Source organism: Myodes glareolus, chromosome 14 (genome assembly GCF_982192425.1).
Source record: "Myodes glareolus chromosome 14, mMyoGla1.1, whole genome shotgun sequence".
Taxonomy (NCBI): domain Eukaryota; kingdom Metazoa; phylum Chordata; class Mammalia; order Rodentia; family Cricetidae; genus Myodes; species Myodes glareolus.
The window spans coordinates 17,917,941-17,943,925 of NC_142039.1; the positions used below are offsets into that span (position 1 = coordinate 17,917,941).

At 48.9% G+C, this 25,985-nt stretch overlaps 1 protein-coding gene across 4 annotated transcripts in view; it reads right to left on the reverse strand.

Annotated features, from left to right (window-relative positions):
- Positions 1-13,214: 13,214 nt before the first annotated feature.
- Proser2 (proline and serine rich 2) overlaps positions 13,215-25,985 on the reverse strand; it is a 35,389-nt gene continuing 22,618 nt past the window's right edge. For all 4 annotated transcript variants that reach the window (XM_048460878.3, XM_048460877.3, XM_048460879.3 and 1 more), the window contains exons 3-4: positions 19,029-19,266; positions 13,215-17,338 (exon numbers count right to left, since the gene is read on the reverse strand). In XM_048460878.3, the coding sequence (XP_048316835.3) occupies positions 16,311-17,338; positions 19,029-19,266 (1,266 nt within the window). In that variant the 3' untranslated portion in view covers positions 13,215-16,310. The remainder of the gene's footprint in view (positions 17,339-19,028; positions 19,267-25,985) is intronic.

Here is a 25,985-nt window from a genome sequence, read left to right on the forward strand (position 1 = left end):
TGACATCCGAGAAAGACAGCTCAGACTGACGTCTGCACACATATATGCACACGGAAACACACACACAAGCACCCCCACATATATAATATTTAAACACACATGTATACACGCATATACACATATACATACATACAAAACCAACAGTAAAACAGTAGTGGTATTTATTAGGGACTATCTGAGCATTATTGTGGGACTAAGTACACCTTAGGAATTATGTCATATTCCAGGGAACTAAAGCTAGAGGACGTTTGTAAGCATACTATGAGGAGGATTACACCGGATGGTTTGGTTACCAGAGCACTGACAGTCTAAGGCTAAACAGGCATTTCCTTGGCAAGGCTTCTACCAGCAAAAGTAGGTGTTATAAATAACCTTTTGTTCATAACCCCCCCCCCCGTGTGTGTGTGTGTGTGTGTGTGTGTGTGTGTGTGTGTGTGCGTGCATGCACACATGTGCATACATGTGCATATATGTCCCAGGTCTGTGTCAGTGGCCTGTCTCAGTCACTCTCTGTCTTACACTGGGGGTGGGCTCTCTTACTGAATCTGGAGCTCACTGATTCAGGGAGGCTGAGCAGCAAGATTCCCGTTTCTTCTTCCCTGATGCTGGGATGGCCGATGTGGACCGCTAAGCCCTGCCGAGGATCTGAACTCAGGTCTTCCTGCTTGTATTCACCCTCAGAGCCATCCTCCCAGCCCATAAACTTCCAGCTTGATTTCCTTCTGTTGTTAGGTTTGACACAGACAACACCAATTTGAACTTGACAGCTTTAACATTTCGTCTACAGAAGCAGAAACGATCCAGAACAGAAATGCGTGGTATTTTATTGTCCCTTCAGTCAGGGAATCTCTAGCCTTTTACGAATTTATGATGACAGCATTTGAGTATCGCTGAGCCAGCTGAAGTTTTCTGCTTTCTGATGTGGGGATTGAATGGAGGTTTCAGCTCTGGAAGGAACAGTATGAAGTGACACTGTTCCCACGGTGTGATTTCTGCCCACTTCATCCCTGGTATTACTGCACCAGTTGAATGAGGCGGCGTCTACCTCATTCAAAAATAAAGTTATTTTTGCTTTGTAATTAGTTAAATATTGAGTGATACTTTGAAACTACATAAAAATCCTTTTACTCATCAAATAAATCATTATAATTAATAATTAATGATAAGTATGTTTATGACTAGTATAATTAATGTATATTTGACCTCACATGGATTCCCTTTTTATTTAATGGGTTGTAATGGGCTATAATCTATTATCACTATTTCATGCTCAAATGACATCAGGTTTAGTTGGTGGGAGCCCCTTCAAGCCATGTCACCATCTTTCAGACATTTCTTCTTCTCCGCCTCCTCTCCTTCTTCTTCTATTAAGGTCTCACTGCGCAGTCTCAGTTGATCTGGAACTCTGTGCGGGCCAGGACCAGACTGGCCTTGAACTCACAGAGACCCACCTGCCTGGCTTCCGCGTGCTGGGGTTACAGGCGTGCACCACACCCCCTACGTTATTTTCCGTTCTCTGCGGTCCCCGTCCCAGCTCTGGAGTCACCTCCTCTCTGTAGAGCCCTTCTCCGGTCAGTGGAGAACAAAGAGCATCAGAAGGCCACGTCTGTGTGGGCCCAGGGAGCTCAGGCTGGGATTGGCCCGGGGCCTTTGGAGCTGGCAGACTCAGGTGCGTCTGTGTACACGGACTTGCAGATACACATGTTTGTGCCTGTGCTGTCTCATTCTTAGCTGATGCGAGTGACATCGGAGCTCACATCTGTGTCTCCAGCCCCACAGGAAAGATTCATTCTGGACTTCATATGTTCATAGCGTTCCCCTGGTAGGAGAGACTGGCTCTATGTGGTCCTTCAGATCCTGACTTATCTGGTCACACCCTCTGTAGAGACTGACCTTGTAACCCTTGCCTCTTCTGTGGGGATGCTGCCTATACTCTCCTGCAGTCCCAGGTCATACACCCCCACCCCCAGCAGCCTTCTTATCCTCCACTTGGGCCACTGGATTTCTTTCAGCTGGGGTTTCATCCTCCTCTTGGGCCAGTGAACGTCTTTCAGCTGGGAGCTGGCACCTCCTAGTTGCCCTTATCTACCCCAGGGGCTTCCCGCTGGCAGAGAATATTCTATTTTCAGTTGTGTTGGTGACTTTTGAAACTCAGCTAGGCATGGTGGGTAGCACAAGCCTTTAATCCCAGCGCTCAGGCGGCAGGTGGATTTGAGTTTGTGGCCAGTCTGGTCTATTTAGCGGGTTCTAGGACAGCCAGAGCTACATAGTAAGACCCTGACTCAAGCATACACATCCCCTACCATACAAAAAAAGAAACGCACAAGTCCAAAATGTAGCCTGGGTGATAACTCCCTCAGATGACCTTCAAGGGTGCTGCTTTCTGGTGAGGGTGGGTTACTTGTGCCAGTGATGGGACCCAAGAGTGGAGCAGGCCCTCACTTCCTCCTCAGGCTGCATGCTGGAAGCTGGCTGGGTTACCTCCTCCTGCTCCACCAGCTTCCTGCCCACAGGGAATTTCCCATCTCCCCTCAGGTTCTTGTTGCTTTCCAAAAGTGGGTGTGTGCTAGCCCTTCCCATTTGTATCACTCCTGCCACCAGCAACCCGCACCCCAGGCACACCTAAGGGGCCACATCCCACTCCACAGGGAATAGACAACGAGGCCAACTATTTTGGAATTTTTCTTCGGACCCCCTGAGCTGGTTTCTAGGATGTTGCCTCACTTTTCCAGAGAAAAGAGACACAGAAGAAAGACACTGAGGAAGTCCTGGTTCAGGTAGGTTTTGTATTTTGTTGCTGTTCGGTTTTTTGTTTATTTTTTGTTTTGGTTTTTGTTTCTTTTCAGACAGGGTCTCACTATGTAGCTCTGGCTGGTCTGAAACTTTTTATGTAGCTCAGGCTAGCCTTGAACTCACCTGCCTGTGCCTCCCAAGTGCTGGGATTGAAGTCATGTGCCTTGCCCGGCCTGTAGTCTCTATGTAAAATAAATGTTTCCAAGTCATCTAAGCTGCTAGCCCCACAGCCTGGGCCTGCCTTGTTCATGTCTTCAAGGCTCCTAGGCTCAGGGCATCCCAGAATGAAGAGAAAGTGTCTAGGACAGGCCCCTCTGAGGGGGACAGCAGCCTGGGACACATCAAAGAGGCTGCTGGTTCACAGCTCTGGCCCTGACTAGCTGTAAGACTCCATGGGATCCTAAGTGCTCCTGCCTCAGTTTCCTCCATAATGTATCTCTCTTGGGGCTGACCTGCCGGTTAATACACATAGTCAGTCTGAATCCCAGACAGCTCTCAGATACGCTCCCTCTCCGTCCTACTATAACGCTGGTGATGCCATAAGACATAGCATCCTGGATGTTCCGTGGTCTTCTGTTTCCACAAAGACAGTCTGTTCCAGAACTTCTTCGCTTCATTTAGCCAAGACCTCAAAGCCTGGTGACAGATTTCAGGATGGATGTCCTGGCCTACTTTGCAGGTTAGTGGTTTGGCCTCACCCACCACACGCAAACACGTTCATACCTCAGCAGTGTGAGGCAGAGCCTGAAGGCCTGGCCTTGAGCTCCCACCCTGGCCTGGTCCTCAAGGGAAAAGCCACACAGTGGTTTCCTACCTCTTCCCAATTCAGCTCAGTGAGGTCATGCCCTGGAAACTGGCCCAGCTGAGTAGGAGTGTGTAAGTCCCCGCAGTAGGCAAATACAACAAATCGGGGCTTGGCGTATTGCTTTGTAGCTGGGGCTGCACTTGAGAAAGAGATGAAGGAAGAAAATGTGAGTGGGGCAGATCGACTGAGACATGGGTTATACCCAAACGCAACATTAAGAGAGAGAGAAAGGGGGGGGGAGGAGAAAATTTTTTTCTAGTCTTTGGAAACTATTACCCTTTTATTAATTTATTTTAGACCTTTTATTTATTTATTTATTTACTTACCTACTTATTTTGGTTTTTTGAGACAGAGTTTCTCTTGCAGCTTGGAGCCTGTCCTGGAACTAGCTCTTGTAGACCAGGCTGGTCTTGAACTCACAGGGATCAGCCTGCCTCTGCCTCTTGAGTGCTGGGATTAAAGGCGTGCGCCACCACCACCCAGCTAAGACTTTTTAATAAATACAATTTTTAATAAATAAACTCTGTGTAAAGGTCACATAGCAGGCTTAAGGGCACTAGATTTTTAAGGGTTTATTTATATGTTTGTTTACGTGTATATGTGTCTATGTGTCCGTGTCATGTGTCCAAGTGCCCGTGGAGGCCAGGACTGAGAGTTCTCTGGAGCTGGGTTTGCCAACAGCCGTGAGACACCAAATGTGGGCTCTAGGAACTGAACTCAGGTCCTCTGCAAACGCTGTATAAGCTCCTAACCACAGAATCATCTCTCCAGTCCCTAAGGACAATAGAGTAAATGGAAAAATTAAGGTGTCAATTGAGACATAAGTTCATTTGTCAAATCATGGCTAAATATGAGTTTGATCCAAATCAGTGAACAAGTCATATATGAATCAACTGGATATATAGAATTTACAGTTAGAGTATTGTATATTTTAACATTATTTATAAAATAGTTATAAAAATTGTCGTTTCTGCACCCTTTATACCAGCAGAATTTATAAGAGGTTTTTGTTTAGTGTTTTTAAATTTTATGTGTGTGAGTGTTTTGCTTGCATGTGTGTGCACCCCATGCTTGCCTGGTACCCAAGGACACTAGAAAAAGGCATTGGATCCCCTGGAAGAGGAATTACATGTGGTTGTGAGCCACTATGAGGGTTCTGGGAACTGAACCTGGGTCTTCTACAAGAGCAACCAGTCCTCTTGACCACTGATCCATCTCTCCAGCCCCAGAAACATATTACCGTGTGTATATACACAGATGTGTTTTGGGGAGAGCCAGTTGCTAAATCACCCTTGGCCTCTCTCCAGGCTGTACCCCTTGTCACTGTCCAGGACTGTAGCTGCTGTGGCTCTGTGTGTCACTCACTGGACGGTTTGAGGACAGGGAAGTCTCAGTGGCCCCAACATGTAACTTCGCCTGCCACCTACTCCAAAGGGGAGCATGAATGACAGCATTCAGCAGGGGGAGCGTGAAGCCCCTGCTGCCTGCCCTCCACGGCTGTGTCCTCCTGGGAAGACACACTGACTGCTGACACCTGATCGTGCACGGCAACAAACCCAGTCCAGTGATGGGGGACGCGGTAGGAGGAGAAACGTCAGCCAGGCTGGGCTCATCCTTCTCGGCTACGGGGACACTGTGGGCGCTGTTGTAGACTGCCGCACGCTGCTATTCTGGAATGCCATTGCCTGGTCAGTTACAAACAAGAAAAGTTCAAGTTGGCTCACAGTTTTGAGGTCAGGAAGTTCAAGGTGGAGGAATTGTGTCTGACGAGGGTCTTCTCTGGTGAGAAGTATTGTCTGGCAGGAAGACGTGCCAAAACCGGCAAGAGAGGGCTGAGCTCGCTTACGTAACAAAGCCACTGGCCATCCTTCTGACTGTCACACTGTCCAGTAGACCCCACATCCTGCACTGTTGCACTTGGGGTGAAGCTTCTAATACTGGAATTTGAGGGGATAAAGTTAAACCATAGGCTGGTGCCCCCAGCCTCACGAGGAAGGGATACCAGACCTACGGGACGGCTGTAAGTAAAACAGACTTCATTTTGTTAAGCCACTGAGACCATAGGGGTTTCTTACCGGAGCAATGTCTGATGACTCCTGGCTCGTCCCATGAGGAGTGGAAGGATGGGAAATGGGCCAGGCTGCAGAGCTCGCTTGTGACAGGGCCAGGCCCCTCCTTATCTTTATTTTCAGATAAACCAGTTTCCACCTCCAGGCGTTTCCTCCTCCTTCACACTTCTTCAGCCGTACGAAATGAGGGGCTGAGCTTTGGACTCAATGGTTAGGCGTGGAAGTGGGTTTCCCTGCACAGCTGCCTGGAACTTACATGTGCACATATCCACACACAGACACCCCCTCACACACGCATAATTAAAAAGGAAATGCATCTTTTTAAAAAAAGTGTTTAAAAATACAAAATGTGAACCCAAGGTAAGTTTTGTTCAAGGTTCAATCTGCTCAGGGCTCCCCTGTGCTGATACCTCTGAAGGCAGCCAACCCACACAGGAGGCACACCCACCCCGCGCCCTCTGTGATTAGAGGATCAGCCAGTGTGGCTGATGTCTGGATCTGAGACTCCATCTCCCATTAAGTGTGATTAGCCCGGCCCACAGGTCCCTCCCTGCCTGCCATTCCTCATTTGCCCAGACAGTCTGGGAAGTGGACGGACAGTTCTGTCATCTCACAGCATGGGACTGAGACCCCAAATGCCAAGCCCAGCAAGTGGGGCTTCTTGTTCTCAGCTGCGGGAACCTTGGCTCAGTTCTGGAAACGTTTGCCGAGCAGTGCTGCAGTGTGGTGGAGCACAGGAAGAAGAGTGTGGGGGAGCCAGTGGGCGCTGCACGGTGAACTGGCCGAGCACAGAGGTCTACAACGCAGAGAGTATTTTCTGTGTTTCCTTCCCAGGAAGCCTGGACATTTTCCCTTCTTTGACCGCAAGCAGGGATGTTGAAGCCATCAGGCTGAAGCTGCCGTGGTGTCTTGAGAGCTGACTTGGCACATTCCCAACTCGTAATTACCTGTGACACCACAGCCCTTCCACTCCCGGGCCCCCCCCTCCACCTGTCCTGTCAGGAATTCCGGCTACGTCTTGGTCCTAGCCCTCTCCCCACAATTGTTCCACCTTTGTTTGTTTTCTGTCTTCAGCACCAGAATAACAAGGTCAAGAACAGGACTTTCCTTTTTCTTTTGGCTTCTGTTTGGCTGTGTCCCCAGTGTGCGGGAATGGTGTTGTTTGTTGAATGACTATTGGGCTGTAGCGCCTGGGTGGGCAGGGACCACGGCTCTTCCCACAGGCCGTGCCTCACTCAGGGTCAGTGTTTGTCATGTGACAGACACTACAGGCCACTGTTCCTCACACACCTTCCTCTTCCCAACCTGCTCTGGGTCTTTTCCAGTGCTGTTCCTTCCATCTGAGCACCCTCGGCCAGACTTTCGGTCCCATTAGCTCTTGCTGGTCCTTTAAGTATCAGCTTGGCCGTGTCCCTGCCTTCAGTTCTGTAGTTCCCATATTTGCCCTTCTGCAGTATGGTTACAGATCAGCCTGTCTGTCCCCCGCCCCACACATACCTGGGCTGCAGGCCTGGGGAGGATGCGGCCTGAGTGGTCTGCTCACCACTGCGTGCTCCCCAGACAGCACATAGCAGGGGAGGATGTGCCGGTAGGATGAAGCCATTCGAGGTAAACCCAGAAGCCACGTGTGGAAGATGCCGGAATCAGAGCCTGACCCTTGTCAGGGTCTCCACTGATTATCTACCTATGGTGTCATGCTTGGCTCTTCAAAATGGCCTCAGCCTACTGTTTACTCTGTCTGTCTGTCTGTCTACTATGCATCCTCCCTCCCCGTTCTCTGAGCCAGACTATTTCTGCTAAGGGAGTAACAGACTCTGTAAAGTCTGAACTGCTCTTATTCTCTTACAAATGTTCAATTTACTAGCTGATTTTTTTTTTATGTGCCAAATGCCACTTCAGGTACACTGGAGCTGCAAAGGTAAGTATAATGTGGCCCCCACCTCACAGATACTGTAATCCAGCACCCATCCCGCACCTTAGGGAACTTCTTTCACTGTGCACCCCAGAAGAGGAATACACTCTCTGTTTTCTGGCCATGCCTTAGAGGCTCACAAAGGCTCACCAGCCTCTGCCAGACATGGTGGTCCATGCCTTTAATCTCAGCGCTCAGGAGAGGTAGGTGGAGCTCTGAGTTCCAGGCTAGCCTGGTCTACATAGTATGAAAATGGTGTATGTGGGACATATCCCAGGGCCACTGCTGGCCACACAGTCTCCCAGTGTTCTGGCAGAGCTGGCCTGGCATTCCCTCTAGGGAGGAGGCCCAGAAGGGAGGCTCCGGGGTGAGCATCGTGTCCTGCACCGGCCTAGAAAGGCAACATGAAGAGTGGGCTCAGATGCCCGGCAAGATCCAGCACTGGGCTTCTGAGCAGGAAGCCAGGCAAACCCAGCCCCAGAGAAGGAAAACAAACTCTGGACACATATTTTTAGAAAGTGGGCAAGCCCTGCAGCTCAGTTCCCTGTGGAGCGGAATCAGCAGGAAGCCAGGCCCCACAGACTGCAAGCTGGCTGGGGACCTCTGTGGAACACCAGAGTGCTCTGTCCTGCTGCGGCCATCACTCCACATTTTGCTCAGGTCCCCAGGGCCAAGAGGGACTTCCCTACTGTCATCATGGTGTGGGCACTAGCTGTGGTGATGGCGGTGTGAGCCAGTCATGCGCTAAGCCTGTGATCTCACTCAGGCCCCTCGATGACCCTGAGAGCTAAGGATGGCTCATCCCCATCAACCCCCTTGGGGCTCCAAGGGTCAGACCCATAGTAAGCAGTCACAGGCTGGGGACTCAGAGGCAGGTGATCCTCCGTGTGGGTGGACACCCTTCCCCCTCCTGCCAGTAGAACTGCTACCCATTTCACACCAACCCTCGGGACCTTTTAGACCTTCTCTCTCCTCCTCACTCACACATTGGAGGGCACTGTGTGGGATCTGCAACCCAGAGGCCAAAATTCTGAGGTCATGTGTTAACTGAGGCGTTTGTTTTCATAGAGTCTCATGTAGCCCAGGTTGGCCTCAGAGTCACTATTGAGCCCAGGATCACCTTGGACTCCTGATCCTTCTGCCTCTACCTCCCCAGTGCTGGGATGGCAGAGGTGTGCCCACAGCCCTGCCTGGATCTCATGTTCAGAAATAGCAAATCATTCCTAGAATTAAGACTGTAGGAGGTGGATGACTGAACTGAGGGGGAAAAAGCCTAAAAGGAAATGGTGAGGTGTTCATTTTACTGTCTGGCCTAAAGGCACAGAAGGTGGTTATTGCCAGAAAAAAATTTACAAAAATAGCAACAAGCTTAAGGGAAGGGTAGCGCCTCCCAAGGCAGGAAACACTATGTTCTTTGATGCAGGCACATCTCGGTAGAATGGGGTATAAATGTCAGCAACACCATTTTCAGACATTGGCAGAACTGTCGTCATTGCTGCCAAGATGGTTAGAGGGCCAGGGTTTGCACAGTGGTAGTACCATGAAGGGAATGGGGCCAGATACATGGGGACCATGCGCCTTCTCACCCGTGTCTTCTTGGAACCTGCAGCCCTGGCCAGAGCGTTGCACTGAGGCCTCTCAGTCTTTCCAGGACCTGCCGTGACTTCTAAGGACTGCAGTGGGCAGCTGGGCAACCCCTGCCCCCAAGTTCCCATTGTGCAGAGGGCAGTTCTGAGTTTCAAATCAAGTCCTGGAGAGAATGGATGGAAACAGGGAACCAAAGACTTCCCTTGAAGTGGTTCTTCCAAGGTCAGAGGCTCCTGCCCTTGCTGCAGGACCTGGCACACTCCCTCCCTTCTCCCCAAAGACTCAGCTGTGTGGGCTCCAGGCCCAGATTCAAGATGACCGACCAAGGCTCATCGCATTCAAAGTGAAAAGCACCCCCATCCCACCCCCACCTCCACACACCTGGTCTGATTGTAGGAGGACCATAACTCCAAGTCTGGGAGAGAGCAGGAAGTGATTCGGGGAGGAGACAAGCTCTGTGGAGAGGCACTAGGGGGATGCACACACCCTCTTCTTGATGACCTGATGGGGTGCAGCCAGCTCCACACTGAAGAAAACAGAAGGCTAGGAGGAATAGTCCAGGCCTGGCTGGAGCATCAGCAGAGGGGTGGGAGGGGAGGCAACTGTAGGCCACCAGGGCAGTGGAAGCAGGGTCCCCAGGAGGACCCGGCGGAGAGGAACCTTCCTGAGTGGCCACTGCTCATGCCACACCCCTGGCAGGTATTTAGGACCGAAAGGGTATTTATCACCACTCAATTAACCACCCTGGGCAAGGGACACAAGGCTTTGCTGAATAAAAGAGACTGATATTATTTGGCACCTACTGGTTTACCTCCCAAACTTTAGAGAATAAGACTAGTTTGAAGTAGAGCCAGGTGATTTATTCCTGTAACCCAAACTGCTCCGGAGGCTGAGGCAGGAGGACAAGTGTGAGACCCTGTCTCAGTAAGCAAATTCTTTAGTCATGGACACACTCCCACTGACTGACATCAGACACGCCTTAATCCTACTCTTTCGGAGTGAACTGAGAATCCAGGCATGGCAGCACACACCTGTACTCCCAGGATTCTGGAGGGCCAGGTAGGAGGACTGGAAGCTTGAGGGTAGCCTGTGGGTGATGGTGGCCTGCTGGGGGAAGAGGGCTTGCTGCTCAGGCATTAGGATCCGAGTTCAGATCCCCAGAACCCATAAAAAAGTCAAACGTGGTTTTATGTACCTGTAACACCAGCACTGGGAGTCAGGGCTGGGGTGAGGGTGGTGGGGGTGGTGGGAGACTAGCTGAAAGCAGTTAAGCTCCAAGTTCTTTCACTAGAGATCCAGGGACCCTGTCTCAAGGGAATAAGGTGAATATCGGTGATAGGAGAAGACAGCTGATAATCTTCCTCTGCCACCTCCAGGTGCACACAAGCACATACAGTACACACACACACACACACAGAGAGAGAGAGAGAGAGAGAGAGAGAGAGAGAGAGAGAGAAATAACCTTACTTTGAAAGCTTCAGAAACATGGATATGAACATAAAAGAATATGGTTAAGTTTATAATATAAGCATAACAGCTTGAATGGAAAGGTATCCTGGCAGTTGGGAGCCAAGGAATACCACAAGATCACACCACACAACAAACCTCACACAAGAGATTTATTAGGAGGTAGGAAAATGGGAGGGTGGCTGCCTCTGCTCAGGGAAAGAAACAGCAGGAAACCGACCAGGATACAGGTTTATATAGAGTTTCTTGCCAGGAGGGTGAAGTTTTCAGGGTAGAGACTGGTGGAATTTCACATCCAGAGATTGAGGTTTTTATTCTATAGGGTGGTGGGGCAGGGTCCACCTAAAGTATTCTTCGGTGGAACCTGGCGGTTGGAGGCCCTCGGGGAAGGGGCCTGGCTGGAGGGGCTTATGTAAAAAGATAGGCAGGAGTACTCCAGGAAATACAGTGTCCTGGGCTCCACAAGCCCTTCTTCATTCTGCCTCACAAGGCAGAGTGCATCTTCCCCAAACTCAAACGCTCACACACCAAACAAGTAGACAGCAAACAAACAGATGGACAAAGTCTACCTAGTTTCATGGGCCAGGAAACTGTTGGGCAATAGAATGAGATGGAAGCTGGAGAGAACTCTGAAACTTGCCATCACAGCAACTTACAAGCAACCTGATTTCAGGCGTACCAAGGGCTTACGTCATTCCCAAAGGCCACAGAGACCTAGAGGCCTCTAGCCGCCTGTGACAATACTCAAGGCCAGTATACCCAATATAATGAGTGCAAATCAGAGAGGCCAGGGCTGACGCCAGCCTGGTTGCTCTAGAAGAGTGTACGCATCAGACACACGTGCTTGCACACACACATGCTTGCACACACACAGGTACCAAGCCAACTCCCTGGCCTAGAGTTCCTTTTCATTCAGCTTCACCCTTTGAAAACGTTTCCAAAATTTTGGCAGGTACCTCGGCAGCTTGACTGCACACGCACATATCTATAGTTAGAGTTGACAAAGGGTGACCTGTTTGTTGGTGACGGTGACGAGGCTCCATTAGCTTCAGCTTCCAACTGTGACTTTGTGACTACAGCTGAAAGGTACAGCCTGCCTCCACAGCTGGCAGTGGGGACTGGAGCCCTGAACCTAAGAGTGGCTAGTCTGTAGTTTGGAGTTTCCCCTTCCAAAGGCTCCGGAAGCTCAGAAGTATGGCTCCAGCCAGGACCAGGAAATAGATGACCCCCTGAGGATTTTTGGTCTTGCTTTTGTTTTGTTTTTCGAGACAGGGTTTCTCTGTGCATCCTCTGGAACCTGTCCTGGAACTCACGCTGTAGACCAGACTGGCCTCGAACTCACAGAGCTCTGCCTGCCTCTGCCGCCCAAGTGCTGGGATTAAAGGCGTGCGCCACCACCACCCGGCGGGCTCTGAGAATTTTGAGGTAAGCTTGGGATTTGAGAACCTCTATTAAACACAGCATGAAGACCCCTCCTCACCTGCCCGGTCTAGATCCCAGGATACCATAAAGCAATGACACCCGAGGGACTGGTTAGAAATTTCCGAGACCCATGAGCCGCTGTCCTCCTCTAGGCTGGAGACTCTGCGGAGGGCCACACAGATGTTTCTGGAAGTCCTCCTTATGCCTCCTTCCTCCTTTAACAGTTGCACAACAGGAAGTGTCTGCCGTTCAGAGGAAGGACAAGGAGGAAGACTGAAGGAAAAGGTTCCTGTTCCTGGGGATTCTTTGTGCTGCCTCCCCGCCCCCATCGCCGCTGTCACCGGCGCCAGGAGGGAGTGGCATTTCTGGAATTTTGCCGTATTTTGAAGACTGGGTCTTATGAAGACCTCAAAGTTGCTTTGTGGCTGAGGATGACCTTCACTCATCTGCCTGCCTCCCCCTCCCAAGCAGGGCTAATACAGCAGTGCACCACCAGGTCCAGCCAGAAGGCTTAGGAAACAGGACTGCGAAGGATGGTTTTGCTGTATCTTTCTGCATCAAGACACCTTTAAAAGCACATCAATTGCCACCCGCAAAGGCTAATTCCTTCTATGCTGAAAAGTATGTGATGTCTCTCCAGCATCTCCAGAGGCAGATTCCCAGTGCTGCTTCTCTCCCCCCACCCCCCACCCCTGGCTTTGATGCCCAGAGAAAGCAGATGATTCTGGTGAGAGAGCCCTGAATGGGAGGCCAGTGGCTGAACTGAATTTCCAACTGGGCCTCCATTTCAAACTCAGTCACAAAGAGCAGCGACATTCCCAGGACACGGCAGCTTACAGCCCGGGCTTCTTTTTTTCTCAGGTATCTGAAAGCACAGCTTGTCCAACTGGTAGATTAGAAAAGGATATGGGAACGTGTCCCCATACTTTAAAGCCAGGGGGAGAAAGCCTTGTGAAGAGAAGACACAAAACCTGTTTGGTGACTTGTCACTTTAGAGAGAACAGAAACCTCTCCAGGTGAACATTCATGACCCTCCCCTTCCTCCTTCCATCCAGCAGTCTTGGCTGGGGACCAGGACGAGGCCAAGGGACCCAGGGAAGCAAGGCTACTGCTCATCCAGACTACACCGCTATTGGATGACAGAAGTTTGAGAACACAGTTTAGGGCAAAACTAAGTTTATTAACCTTGCCAGGTCAATAAAGCAGCCAGAGAGAAACAATGCCTTCATTGTACTTGTACCAGCTAGGAAAACAGCTGTGTAGCAGACACACATTTCTTTGATAAGAGTAAATTGCTGTCATATTTATCATCTTTCTTCCTCTTTAATACACGCTAAAGAACTGATTATCACCTGCACAGAAGTCGCCACTAAATCCTGGGAAAGGTCTGGTCCTCCCAGCCAAAGCCCTGGGGGTTTGGGAAGAATGCACTTCCCTTTGTTTTGTTCTGATACTAGGGCTCCATTGCCCCCTGGTCAGCTCCACCAAACTCCTCGTGAGAGCTAGTTCTCAGTGGGGTCCTACCCTGCCCCCCACTAGCGCTGCGTGCAAAGGACTTCTACAGTCAAAAGTCTATTTCTGTAGCCCCGTCTGTCTGTACACTTCGTGATTGCTGAGGGCTCCGTGGTCAGTCACTGTGTGTGTCAGGGGCCTCAGCACGTCTGGTGGGTAACATCCTACAGTCCGACTCCCCCCTTTCTCCTCAAGCAGGCATTACAAGAGGGTGTAACCTCAGTGAGGAAGAGAGCAAAGAGCAAAGGTGCTGCCTTTTTTTGTGCAGATGAGCAGGCACACTAAGGTAGGGTGCAGATTAGCAGCAAGGAGGCAAGAGCTGGAGCAGACGCTGCTCCCAGGGACAGCTAGGTAGGGCTGTGGCTGTGGGACTCTAGTTTGGACATCTGTGTAAAGATAGTAAAGGAAAGGAGAAATTGTTTTGTTCGTTTTCTGGCTTTTACATAGCACAACAGAGTTTCCTAGAAATGAAGGGGTGTTTATAATGTCAGCTGAGGAGAAACTGGGACTTTGGATCTACCTTTACTTTTCGTTACAATCTTGCTTTGAAATATGGTCCTTCAACACCGGGAACTGGATGTCATCTAAGAATGTCATATCATATCACAGCTGGGTGATGGCAGCGCACGTCTTTAATCCCAGTACTCAGGAGGCAGAGACAGACAGATCTCTGTGAATTCGAGGCCAGCCTGGTCTACAGAGCGAGTTTCAGGACAGGCTCCAAAGCTACAGAGAAACCCTGTCTTAAAAACAAAGGAACAAAACAAAGCATCACACCCCCATAACTACTGCAAGGAAACTAATGCTTTTCAGCAGAGGATACACACAGCAGGGCCCTCACCATTCACAAAAATAGGGCTTTAATCATTAGGGCTTTGGACACAAGAAACAAAGTAACAGTCAATATAATCATGGATTAAATAGACAGAAAACATGAATAAATAGAAGAAAAAGATATAACCCTTTAAAAGGAAGTAATATAGTGCATAATGTAACACAGTTGTTTATAGGTAGGATAAAAATTTGCTTTTCAAAAATGTCATTACAAGAATATATTAATCTACAGTCAAACTCAGTCTATTCGCAATAAAGTGATGGGAAAACCCTCTATGAAGAACATCTGTAACAGCTGTTCTGAGACCGTCAATTATTAAACACTGTGTGTGTGGCATCTGGCTTTGTCAAAGGGAAACCTCCGGGCTCCTATCAAAAAAATCCATCATAAGCAGGAGTAAAATTAAAGGTACTTTTAAAAGTTTAAAGCCCTTACTTAAGTAGGATTAAAAAATGTTTGCGAAGACACCAGGAGAAGAAAGAGCTGGGCGAGTTGCTAGACCATGGTTCTGAAGAAATAAAACCTAATCATTCATTTCATGGACCTTACAAAGCAAGTGGAGTTCTGCGAAAATGGCCTTCAACGGCTCAGAGTCTCAGTGATTCTCAGTTGGAAAAGAAACAGGGCTGTCACCGTGCCGCCGAGGACCTGCGGGTGTGGCTCCTCCCAGGCCAGTCTTTCTCCATCTATTTTTAGAGGTTTGAGACTCCAGCCTTAAACTGTTTTGATAATAACACTTGTGGCCACAATTCGGTAAAAACAAAGTCCGGGAGGAAAAACTCTTCATGAATTCAGTTTTCTCCTTCGAGTCCCAGGACGGTGTTCGTGGAGCAGAACCAATCAGATCGTTTCCTTCCGTCTACTACCTTGCAACACAACACTAGTGAGGTGACAAAGAAGATTTTAATTTTTAAATGAAAAAAAATGTTCTTAAGTAAAAACAGGAACTATCTTGCTTATTTGAAAGCAGGAAATACTACTTTAATTGGGAACAGAACATACTGTTGAGGAAAAGGGACTTGGGGTTCATGTGTCCCTAGCCAACTTCCATAATAGGAAGACTTCGTAGTGCTCACCACAGTGCCAAGGTGTCTGTGAGAGAAAAGGAAGTGTTCATATCCTGTAGTTAGATAACGGTGTCTTCAGAAGGAGATACTTACATCCTAAGAAATGTGCATACACAGACACACAATACTCATGTGTGTTAGCACAGGCACACATATTTATACACAACAGACTCATACACACATCCCAGGGTCGCATGAGACTTGCTTTCTCATAATTACCACCTTTTCCAAACTTGACATCCTGTTTTGTTCTTACAATTCAAAAATTACAGTAAATCTTACTCTAAAGGGTTCATTAAGAGTTTCAGTTAAGAAAATGGGGCAAACCAAATTATGCCAAGAAACAAATCCAGATTGGTAAAGTACCATCTTCTACTCTTCAGAAATACACAACACACAAACAGCTAGACTTCAAAGTGTATATTGACACTATAAAATTTAACAAGCATTTCTTTTTTTTTTTCGAGGAGGGGGAATCCTGAGCATCAGAGAACTACACTGGCTTTCAAGTCCTGTGCGTGGGATAAAGGTTCAAATCAGAGATCCTGGACCAAGTCAAGCCAAGGCCGTCCTCATATATGGAAGTCATAGGTCATCCGCAGCCATGGAAGCCCACGGGTCCTAAAGGTTATCCCATGACCCCAGGAAAGGAAGAGGACAGCTCTGGGGGCCAGGTCCTTGCCCCACTGGCCTCTGGCTCCACGCTGCACTGGACACAGGGGTTGGGGCAGAGGCATTTTCCCCGAACATGTAGTTCTTTGTGCCACCCGGTTCCTGAATAGAACACCCAGTGCGGGGATACAGGGTCTACCCAATCACTGCAGCAGTCCCACCGTGGCCATCACAAGTTCTCCTTCAGCAGCCCGAGCTTGCGCAGGGCCTCACGTCGTGCTTCCTCTGTGGAGCCACGGCCTGAGAACTGCACTGTGATGCCCTGTGGCCGGAAGCCCACAGCCCGGGGGAGCGAGCCTGTGCGCTTGCGGGCGTCCTGGGAGCCGTCCAGGCGCGGCTCGTACAGGCTGCGGCTGGCATTCTGGCGCGCCAGCTTGCCCGCTACAGCGGGGTCTGGACGGAAGGTGATGGTCTTGCTGGTGGGGACAAAGGCGCTGGGCTCGCTGCGCAGAGCCTCATGCACGCTCTGGAAGCCATTGGCCAGTGCTGACGGCTGCTCGGTCTGCACGGCCCGGGACTGCTGCACCCTGGTTGGGCCTCCTGCACGGGACCCTCCGGGTTCCCCGGCCATGCCCACCCTGCTCTGGGCGCGCCCCCCGTCCGCAGAGCCGCCCCTCTGCTCCTCAGCCTTCTGCCACCGCTCTTCCGATGACGTGTCTCCCGCAGCGATGAAGGACATGCCGTTGATGTTGGCCAGGACCTGGGCCTTCCGCTCCTGCACGTTGACAGCCGCCTTGGAGATAGTCTTGTTGAAGTCCTTGCCCGCGCTGTTGGTCACGCTTATGTTGCTGGGGAAGCGGTGGACCTTGGGCGCCGACTGGGCCGTGTGTCGATGCCACACGCCGATCTGGTCCCCATTTCGAGAGGCTATCGAAGTCAGCGGCATTCTCCATTCCCCAGGCCTGCCCTCCTTTGACGGGGACGTGGGGGACAGGGCTTCGTTTCCCGCCAACTTCTCAGAAATTTTCTGAGCAATCACCAGAGGAGTGGGCACGGAGCGGGACAGTTTGGGATGCTCTACCGGAGGAGAGGGGGATATCAGCTCCTTTCGGGGGGCCGAGGGCGCAGGGACAGGCGAAGAGGGCGGCAGAGGAAACACCTCAGGATCCCTGGAGTCTGGTGGTGGCAGGGAATTCTCAGCGGCTTCTTTTCCACCTTCAGGAACGGGAGTGTCCTGTTTTGGAACAGATGTGGCCCCTGAAAGAAAAGAGACCTCGTAAGTTTTCACCTTGCTAAAAGTAGACACGTGGCATTCCTGCCGCTGAACTTTAGAAAGTCACAGTGGGACACTACCAACCTCTACAAAGCCTAATCAAAATGCTGGTTCTGCTGCCTGCACTGCTGAGAATACACCGAGACCCAACAGATTCCTGAAAGGGTGGTGAAGATCTAGAGCCAGAAACAACCAGCTAGGAAGCAGTCTGGAAAGGTGTGCTTCTGAAGCTCCCTAGCCCTGGGGGCATGTGACAGGACACAAGCAATGACCACCTCATAGGGGGCTTCAGAAAGCACTGAGTGGAGGATGGGGGTGCTTGTCTTGAATCCCAGTACTCAGGAGGTAGAGAAAGGCAGATCTCTATGGTTCAAGGCCAGCCTGGTTTACACAGCGAGTTCCAGGACAACCAAGACTACATAAAGAAACCGTGTCTCAAAAAGCAAGCAAACAAAAGAAGATAAGAAAATAGTAGGTTAGAGAATTGCTGGGAATTTTCCAAACCCATTTTCTTTGGTGTGATTACATGATCCAATCTGTTTAAAGGATCAGTTGGTTCAAGTTACTTTAGAAACTATACTTTAAGGCAGAAGTGTAAAAAAGAAAAATGCAAAATTTAATGTCTCTTCTCTCAAGGGTTGGCTGCAAACCATGCTCTTTTGTGTGGGATGTCAATTCTGAGGAAGGCAGTTTGCTTTACAAGAAAACATACGTAGGCTAAGAATGGTGGCATATACTGTAATTGTAGTGCTCGAGAGGCGGAAACAGGAGGACAGCGTTCGGTCCGATTCGGTCAGGCTGGGCTACACAGCAAGCTCCAGGCCAGCTGGAGATGCACAGTGAGACCCCGTCTCACAAAGAAAGACACCCTCCCCTGAAGCTTATGACAAACACGGGTGTTAACAGGCTGCAAAGTGCAAGTGTTTTCGCTCTGTCTCGTCTCTCGTCTAGTCCTGGGTGCCTCCTTCACTTGTTTTTAATATCGCTTCCCATCGGCAAATAAAGGCTGTAAGAAACTTTTCACTAACCATATCCTCCCAGTTCTATCCCAGGATTCAATGGACATCTTTTTTTTTTTAAACTTTATTTAACTTTATTTGATGCGCATTGGTATAATGAGGTCAGATTCTCTTGAACTGGAGCTACACACAGCTGCGAGCTGCCATGTGGGTGCTGGGAACTGAACCTGGGTCCTCTGGGGGAGCAGTCAGTGCTCTTAACCACTGAGCCATCTCACCAGCCCCCTCAATGGGCATCTTCATGGATGCCGCTCAGTGATGCAGGGCATACAAAGAGGGCGCTGGCCTGCACCTTGCCTGCTCTTTCTAGGACTACCTCACAGAGTCATGTGTTAGAAATGGGACATAATCACACAGCACAAATCAGGTGCCCTGCCACACATAAACACACCACACATACACACAACACCACACAACACCACACAATCTATATGCGCATTTGGTCCCCCCCCCCCCTTTCAGTTGGCTGTTTTTGTTCAGTCTTTTTGGAGTTCCCCTTGCTGGAGAGACTACCAAGAGGATAATTCGGCCTTCTAGAAGCTGGAAAGAGCTTCAAGAGTGTCTATCCTGACAAGCAGAGGCAGACAGAGCAGAAGGTGCTGGTGCCTCGGGTGCACCACCACACCAAGTCAAAGGCGTGGGAACCTGTGTGTACCTGCTACGTGAGCCACATCTGGATGGCTCTCGGGGCCTGGTTGGACTAAATCGATGACATCTTCAGGTTCCGAGTGACTAGAAGGGCTCTCTTCCAGAGACTGTGGAGAGTGGCAATGAATGCCACTGTCACACAGGGCTGGCTCATCAAAGTCATATTCCAGGGAATCGAGAGTCTCTTCAAAGAACAGGATGACGTCCTTCTCCTCGTGTGTGAGGTGCTTCAGGCTCTCATCATCCTGTAAGTGGATTGGGGGATGGGGAGAGATGCACAGTGATGTGAAGAAAGAGTCACAGGTAGGAGTCAATACCTAGCCTAGGGCAGGCTTCTCTGGGTCCTGGAAGGTCCCTGGCATTTGGGTCACCCCACTGACAAATGACCTGTAAGTCACTCACTAGTTTACCTGAGCAGAAAAAGGATACTGTCAGGAGATGCAGAAAACCCAAGGCCTTTACCCCCATCATGAGCTCGAGCTGTGGTTACCATGGAGTCAGCACGGTAGAGGAAGTATTCTCCAGGAACTCTGCAACCAGGCACCCTGCTGTCCCCGTACCAACAAGGGAGACTTCTCGTGTTCAAACACTGAACTGAACTCCCCGTTTATCTCCCCTTCCTCCAGAAACGCTGCTAAACAATTAAGGGATCTTATTAATGATTATTAGGTTTATGGTGTGAGTGTTTTGCCTGCAGATATGTCTATGCCCTGTGAGTGGGCCTGGTGCCCGCAGAGGTCAGAAGAGGGTGCTGGATTTCCTGGAACTACAGATCCAGAGAGCTCTAGGCTGTCATGTGGGTGGTGCTGGGATTCTAACCCAGGTGCTCAGCAAGAACAAGGGCTCTTAATTGTTAAGCCACCTCTCCAGCCTGGGACCTTATTAATTTCCTTAACTAGGCAGAAATCACAAAGACATAAATAACAGGAAAGGAGATGATGCCAATGAATGGAAGTCAGAAAGCAGAAGGGAGGAGGTGATGAGAGATGAGCCAAGGCTGCAATTACATCAGCGCTGGGAAAGCCTACAGCCAACCTGCTGGGTAGGTGTGACCTGGACTGAGCCCAGCCAGGAATGCAGTACAGAGAAGGTGACACCTGAAGGGCAGAGCCAGCTGCAAGTCTTGATGGGTCACCCCAGCAGGAGAGGAAGGGTTTATTTTGTTTGTTTGTTTTCAAGACAGGGTTTCTCTGTGTAACAGTCTAGCTGTCCTGGAACCAGCTCTGAAGACCAGGCTGGCCTCAAACTCACAGAGATCTGCCTGCCCTGCCTCCCGAGTGCTGGGTTTAAGGTGTGCGCCACCACCGCCCGGCGGAAGGGTTTATTCTTAAAGGAGTTAGTAGTAGAGGCAGGGAAGCTGAGTTGACGGGGAGGAGCTGCACAGAAAATGGTGGAGGGTGTACAATGAAGTCAAATGGACGGCCCCGAGGTAGCGGCCAGTCAACATGCCCACATCAGAATTTCAGCCTGGGCTGAAGAAACGGCTCAGTGGTAAAGGGAATGCATCGCTCTTCCAGGGGACCTGCGCTTAATTCCCAGCACCCATGCTGGGCAGCTCACAGCTGCCTGGAACGCCATCTCAGGAGACCTGATGCCCTCTTCTGGCTTCAGCGGGCACTGTACTTATGTGCAGCCTCTCATATTCACATAATTAAGAATTAAAAAATAATAAAAAAAAGGGGGGGCTGGAGAGATGGCTCAACCGTTAAGAGCATTGCCTCCTCTTCCAAAGGTCCTGAGTTCAATTCCCAGCAACCACATGGTGGCTCACAACCATCTGTAAGGAGGTCTGGTGCCCTCTTCTGGCCTTCAGGCATACATGCAGACAGAATACTGTATACATAATAAATAAATAAATAAATAAATAAATATTTTAAAAAAAATAATAAAAAAGAAATTTCAATTCATATTTTTCAGACAGTCTTGAGAGCTAAAGGTACAAGCTTAGTGACAATGGGAAGAAAGGGGACGGATTTGTGAGTTATTTGAAAAGCAGATTCGGGCTGGGCGGTGGTGGCGCATACTTTTTAATCCCAGCACTCAGGAGGCAGAGGCAGGCGGATCTCTGTGAGTTCGAGGCCAGCCTGGTTTACAAAGCAAGTTCTAAGACAGTCAGGGCTTTTACACAGAGAAACTGTGTCTTGAAAAACCAAAAAGAAAAGCAGAATCAGTCCCTCTTGTAACATTCTTTCGCACTGTAGTGGCTGAACACCCATGCTTTTCACCTTCTTTAGATTTTACACTTAAGTATAACATTGTAGGGGCTGGAGGGCTGACTCAGCGGTTAAGAGCACTGGCTGATCTTCCAGAGGAGCCAGGTTCAATTCTCAGCACCCACATGGCAACTCACACATATCTGTAACTCCAATTCCAGGGCTTCTGACAGCCTCACACAGACACACATAGGAATATAAAATAAAGCAAAGCACCAAGGAATATAAAATAAAAATAAGTTGTACACACACATATGTATGTGTGTGTATATATATATATATATATATTTTAAAGACTCACACTGGATATATCAAGGCTTGCAGGTTTTCTTGAAGCCCACAAGGAGTTATTGTAACCAAAATATCAGGTGTCTCCTCACCATGGGTGCCTGTTCTGACTTTCGATGCCTAAAACATAAAGCCTCTAAGAAATCCAGCAATACTCTTTTTTTTGAGAAATCACCTTTCTGTGTAGCTGAACTTGCTATGTAGACCAGGCTGGCCTCAAACTCACAAAGATCCTCCTGCCTCTGCCTCCCACGTGCTAGAATTAAAGGCGTGCACCACCAAGCCCAGCTCATTCATTGTTTCAACACAAGCACTGCAAGTCTAAAATCATTAGGGCTCTTGGCGTAACAAAGATCCCTCTAGTTAAACTTCACCCATTATGGATTTTGTCAGGGTGACGTGACAGAGATCACAACTGTTACACAAGTGTTGACCTCCACTGCTGAAACATGAGGCCTGGAGAATACATTCTCTCCCCTGTGGTGACTTTTATGCAGAGCACTTCAGAGGATGCATGGCTTTTAAAAGATTTTTGTTTTTGATTATGTGGATTGGAGGTATGTATGAACATGAGTGTAGTGTCCATTGAAGCCAGAAGAGGACACTGGATCCCCTGGAGCTGTAGTTACAGGTGGTTGTGAGCTCCCTGGTGTGCGTGCTGAGAACTCATATCCATCCGGTCCTCCCTGCAAGGATATGCACTTTGAACCCTGCGTTCTTTCTCCAGCCCTGTGCTTAACTTTTGGAGCCTATTTTAGTTAGGAATAATCATTCTCCTTGGCTACATTGCAGAACCGAAATTGCACTAGCCCGGCCGAGGGTCTAGCTCAATGATAGGAAGCTGGCCCACGCTTCTCAAGGCCCTGCATTCCAGTCTCAGTACCAGAAAATAAACACAACATAAAAATCATGTGAACGTTTTCAAAAACAAGGCCGAAAAATGGACCTTCAGCTTAAGACATATTCCAGTTTCCCACAAGAAGGCAATGTAAGAATGGACTCGAAGGGGGCTAGCGAGACAGCTCAGCAGTTGCGAGAACAGAGGTCCTGCGTGTTTATTCCCAGCACCCACATGGTGGCTCAAAGCCATTTGTGGCTCCAGTTCCACGGGATGTGGTTCCTCCTTCTGACCTCCACAAGCACCAGGAACATCTGTGGTGTGCATACGCACACAGGCAATCACTCCTATATGTTAAAAAACAATGGGCCATGTTCTATCCAGCCTGGAAGTAAGCAGTCCTACCACGAGAAATCTGGAAACCATGCTCAGGAAAGTGCTTCCCACATGCCTGGTCATGCCTGTACACTATGGAAAGGCTTGGCATGACTTTCCAAGGGTCTCACCCAGGGGCCTAGCCTACTAGAACTCAGCTCTCTGCTTGCCTTCTGTTTCGCCCTTTCTAATCCTACCCCAGCAAGTATCGACAGATCTTGTAGAGATGCCTGCGTGAGCCTTGTGCAGTTTACCAGGGGGTTCTTCGGTTCTCTCCCTGTTCCCTTTCCCTCAGTACGCGGATGTGAGATACAAATCAGCTCCCACCAGTCTGCTCAGAAACAAGACCCCCAGGTCACTCTGAACCTTGCATCCCCAGCCCGAGGGCTTTCTCTCTAGTGTGGGGCTGGGTGAATGGCATGCTTTCTTTGCCATCAGCCTGGCCTGGAGTCCTGGATTATGATAAGGTCAAACATACTATGGGTTCGGTGTGCTGCCCAACTCTAAGACTTGAAGCTTTCTCCCAGTGAACCTGGGAGAGGAAAGAAGGCAAGGCTAGGCAGTGGAGCAAGGTACACCAGGGCCAGGAGAAGGGCACTTGGTACCGGGCCAAGATGGATCTGGGGAGATGCTGAACACTGCCTCTGATAGGGTTGTAAAAGGAAGGCATTCTTGGTCCTGAGGGAGTGGCTGAGCAGTAAGAGGCGTGGCAGCGAGATATATCCAGAGTCAGAAAGGAAGTTCTGGCTAGGGGTATAGAACAGGCAATGGAAAACTGAACAGGCACAGGATTTCTTTAGGGGAGATAAAATGTTCTAGAACTGACTATGATGATCTCTGTACACACAGAAAACCCATTTACTTTAACCGACATGCAAAACATAAAAATTATGTGTATTTATGGGATCCCATGTGATAGCAAACCAGGCCAGACAGACCTCTTTCTGTAAACACTTTCCACTATGCTGAAAACCTTCAAACCTTTTCTTCTAGGTTTTTTTTTTAATATTTATTCATTTATTATGCATTCAATATCTGCCTACATGTGTGCCTGCAGGCCAGAGAGGACACCAGATCTCATTACAGATGGTTGTGAGCCACCATATGGTTGCTGGGAATTGAACTCAAGACCTTTGGAAGAGCAGACAATGCTCTTAACCACTGAGCCATCTCTCCAGCCCCCTTCTTCTAGGTTTTACAATTGAGTATACAGGGCTGCTGTCAGGGGTCAGCTGTGCAATAGCACACCAGACCTTCTTTCTAGTTGACTGTAACTTAGTAGCCATGATCAGTCTCTCCCTGTTGCTATTGCCCCAACCTGCAACTTCTATGAGATCAACGTTTTTTTCAAAGACTTTCTTTCCTTTTACTTTATGAATACGGGTGCAAGCATGTCTGTCTGTGCACCACGTGCACGAGTGGTGCTCACGGAGGCCAGAGGTGTCGGATCCCTTGGAATTGGAGTTACAGATGCTTGTAAGCTGCCACATGGGGTCTGGGAACGGAACTTGGATCCTCTGCAGGATCCAAGTATTCTTAACTGCTAAGCCAGCTCTCTGGCCCCGAGATCAAGTCTTTAAGATTCCATATGTGAGCAAGACCACGTGACACCGGGTTTTCTGAGCCTGGCTTATTCCAGTTCCACCTGCGTTTTTGCAGATGATAGCACTGTATCATTTAATGGCGGAATAGCATCCCATTGTGCACAGGTAGCACATTTTCTTTATCTACGGAATGAATGACCGGCACTTGGGTGCGGAAATTTTTTGTACTGCAAATGAAGGAACAGTCTCCGCCTACACTTGGGCTGTTTCCACGTCTTTCTCTGTGTGTGTGTGTTTGGAGACAGGCTCTCATTAGGGACGCCAGGTTTGAATTCACTATGTTACCCAGGCTGGCCTCAGACTCATGATCTCGCCTCTGCCTCAAGGCCTGGTATCAGAGGCGTGTAACACCATGCCTGGCTCCTGCATTTCATAGTAACTGTCAACACTGTCACCATTACCACGGAAACACAGACTGTTCTTTGACATACTGGACTGTTGGGTCATAGAGCACATCTAGTTTTCATTTTCTGAGCAAACTCCGTCTTTTTTTTTTTTTTTTTTAATCACAGCAGTGTAACCCCATACATGCTGACAGTGTGCCAGGCCCCTTTTCTCTACAACAACACAAACACTTGATGTTTTCAGGCTTTCTGATAACCACCATTCTTACTGGGGCAAGGCGCTATCTCACCGTGGTTTTGATTTGCATTTCCCTGATGATTAGTTACATTGAACCTGTTGTATGTCTTAAGAAACATCAATTTATGGTTAGTGCTCATTTTTTCAATTGGATTTTTTTGTTGAGCTTTTGATTATTTATGTATTGTTACTACCAACCCCTTCACAGATGAATAATTCGTAAATATTTTTCTGATACTGTAGGTTTTCCCTTCACTCCGTTGTTTATGTTGAGTTGGTTTTTATAACTAATGAGAAATTGGGTTCACGCCAATCTTCGGCAGGTGGACATCTGACTTCCCAGTACCACTGACTAGAGTGCCTGTACTTTCTTCAGTGTGTGTGTTGGTAGCATGCTTGCTGAAAGTCAGCTGACGTGCGTGGGTTTACTTCTAGGCTCTCTATTATGTTCCACTGGTCTGTGTGCCTGGATTTACATTAATACTATGCAGATTTGTGCATGTGCGTTTGTATGGAGCTAACTCTTAAATCCAATTTAATGTATTTGAGGGAAGTCATGTGCCACTGAGTTATTTCCCTAGCTCCTAGTAGGCTGTTTGATCATAACTCAGTAGTATACTTTCTTTATTTTTAAATATTTATTTATTTATTATTTATACAGTATTCTGTCTGCTTGTATGCCTGCAGGCCAGAAGAGGGCACCAGACATCATTACAGATGGTTGTGAGTCACCATGTGGTTGCTGGGAATTGAACTCAGGACCTTTGGAAGAGCAGGCAATGCTCTTAACCACTGAGCCATCTCTCCAGCCCCTGTAGTATACTTTAAAAATAATGTGTATGGGTATTTTTGCCTGTGTGTATATCCGTGTACCACAGTGCCCATGGATGGCAGAAGAGGGCCTTTGATCAGCAACTAGAGTTATAGGTGGTTATGAGTTACCATGTAGGTGCTGAAACCAAGCCTGGATCCTCTACAAGAGTAGCCAGTGTTCCTAAGCACCGAGTTGCCTGTCCAGTCACTTAGCGCTGTGGTATACTATAGAAAAGCATCTCTCATTCTTA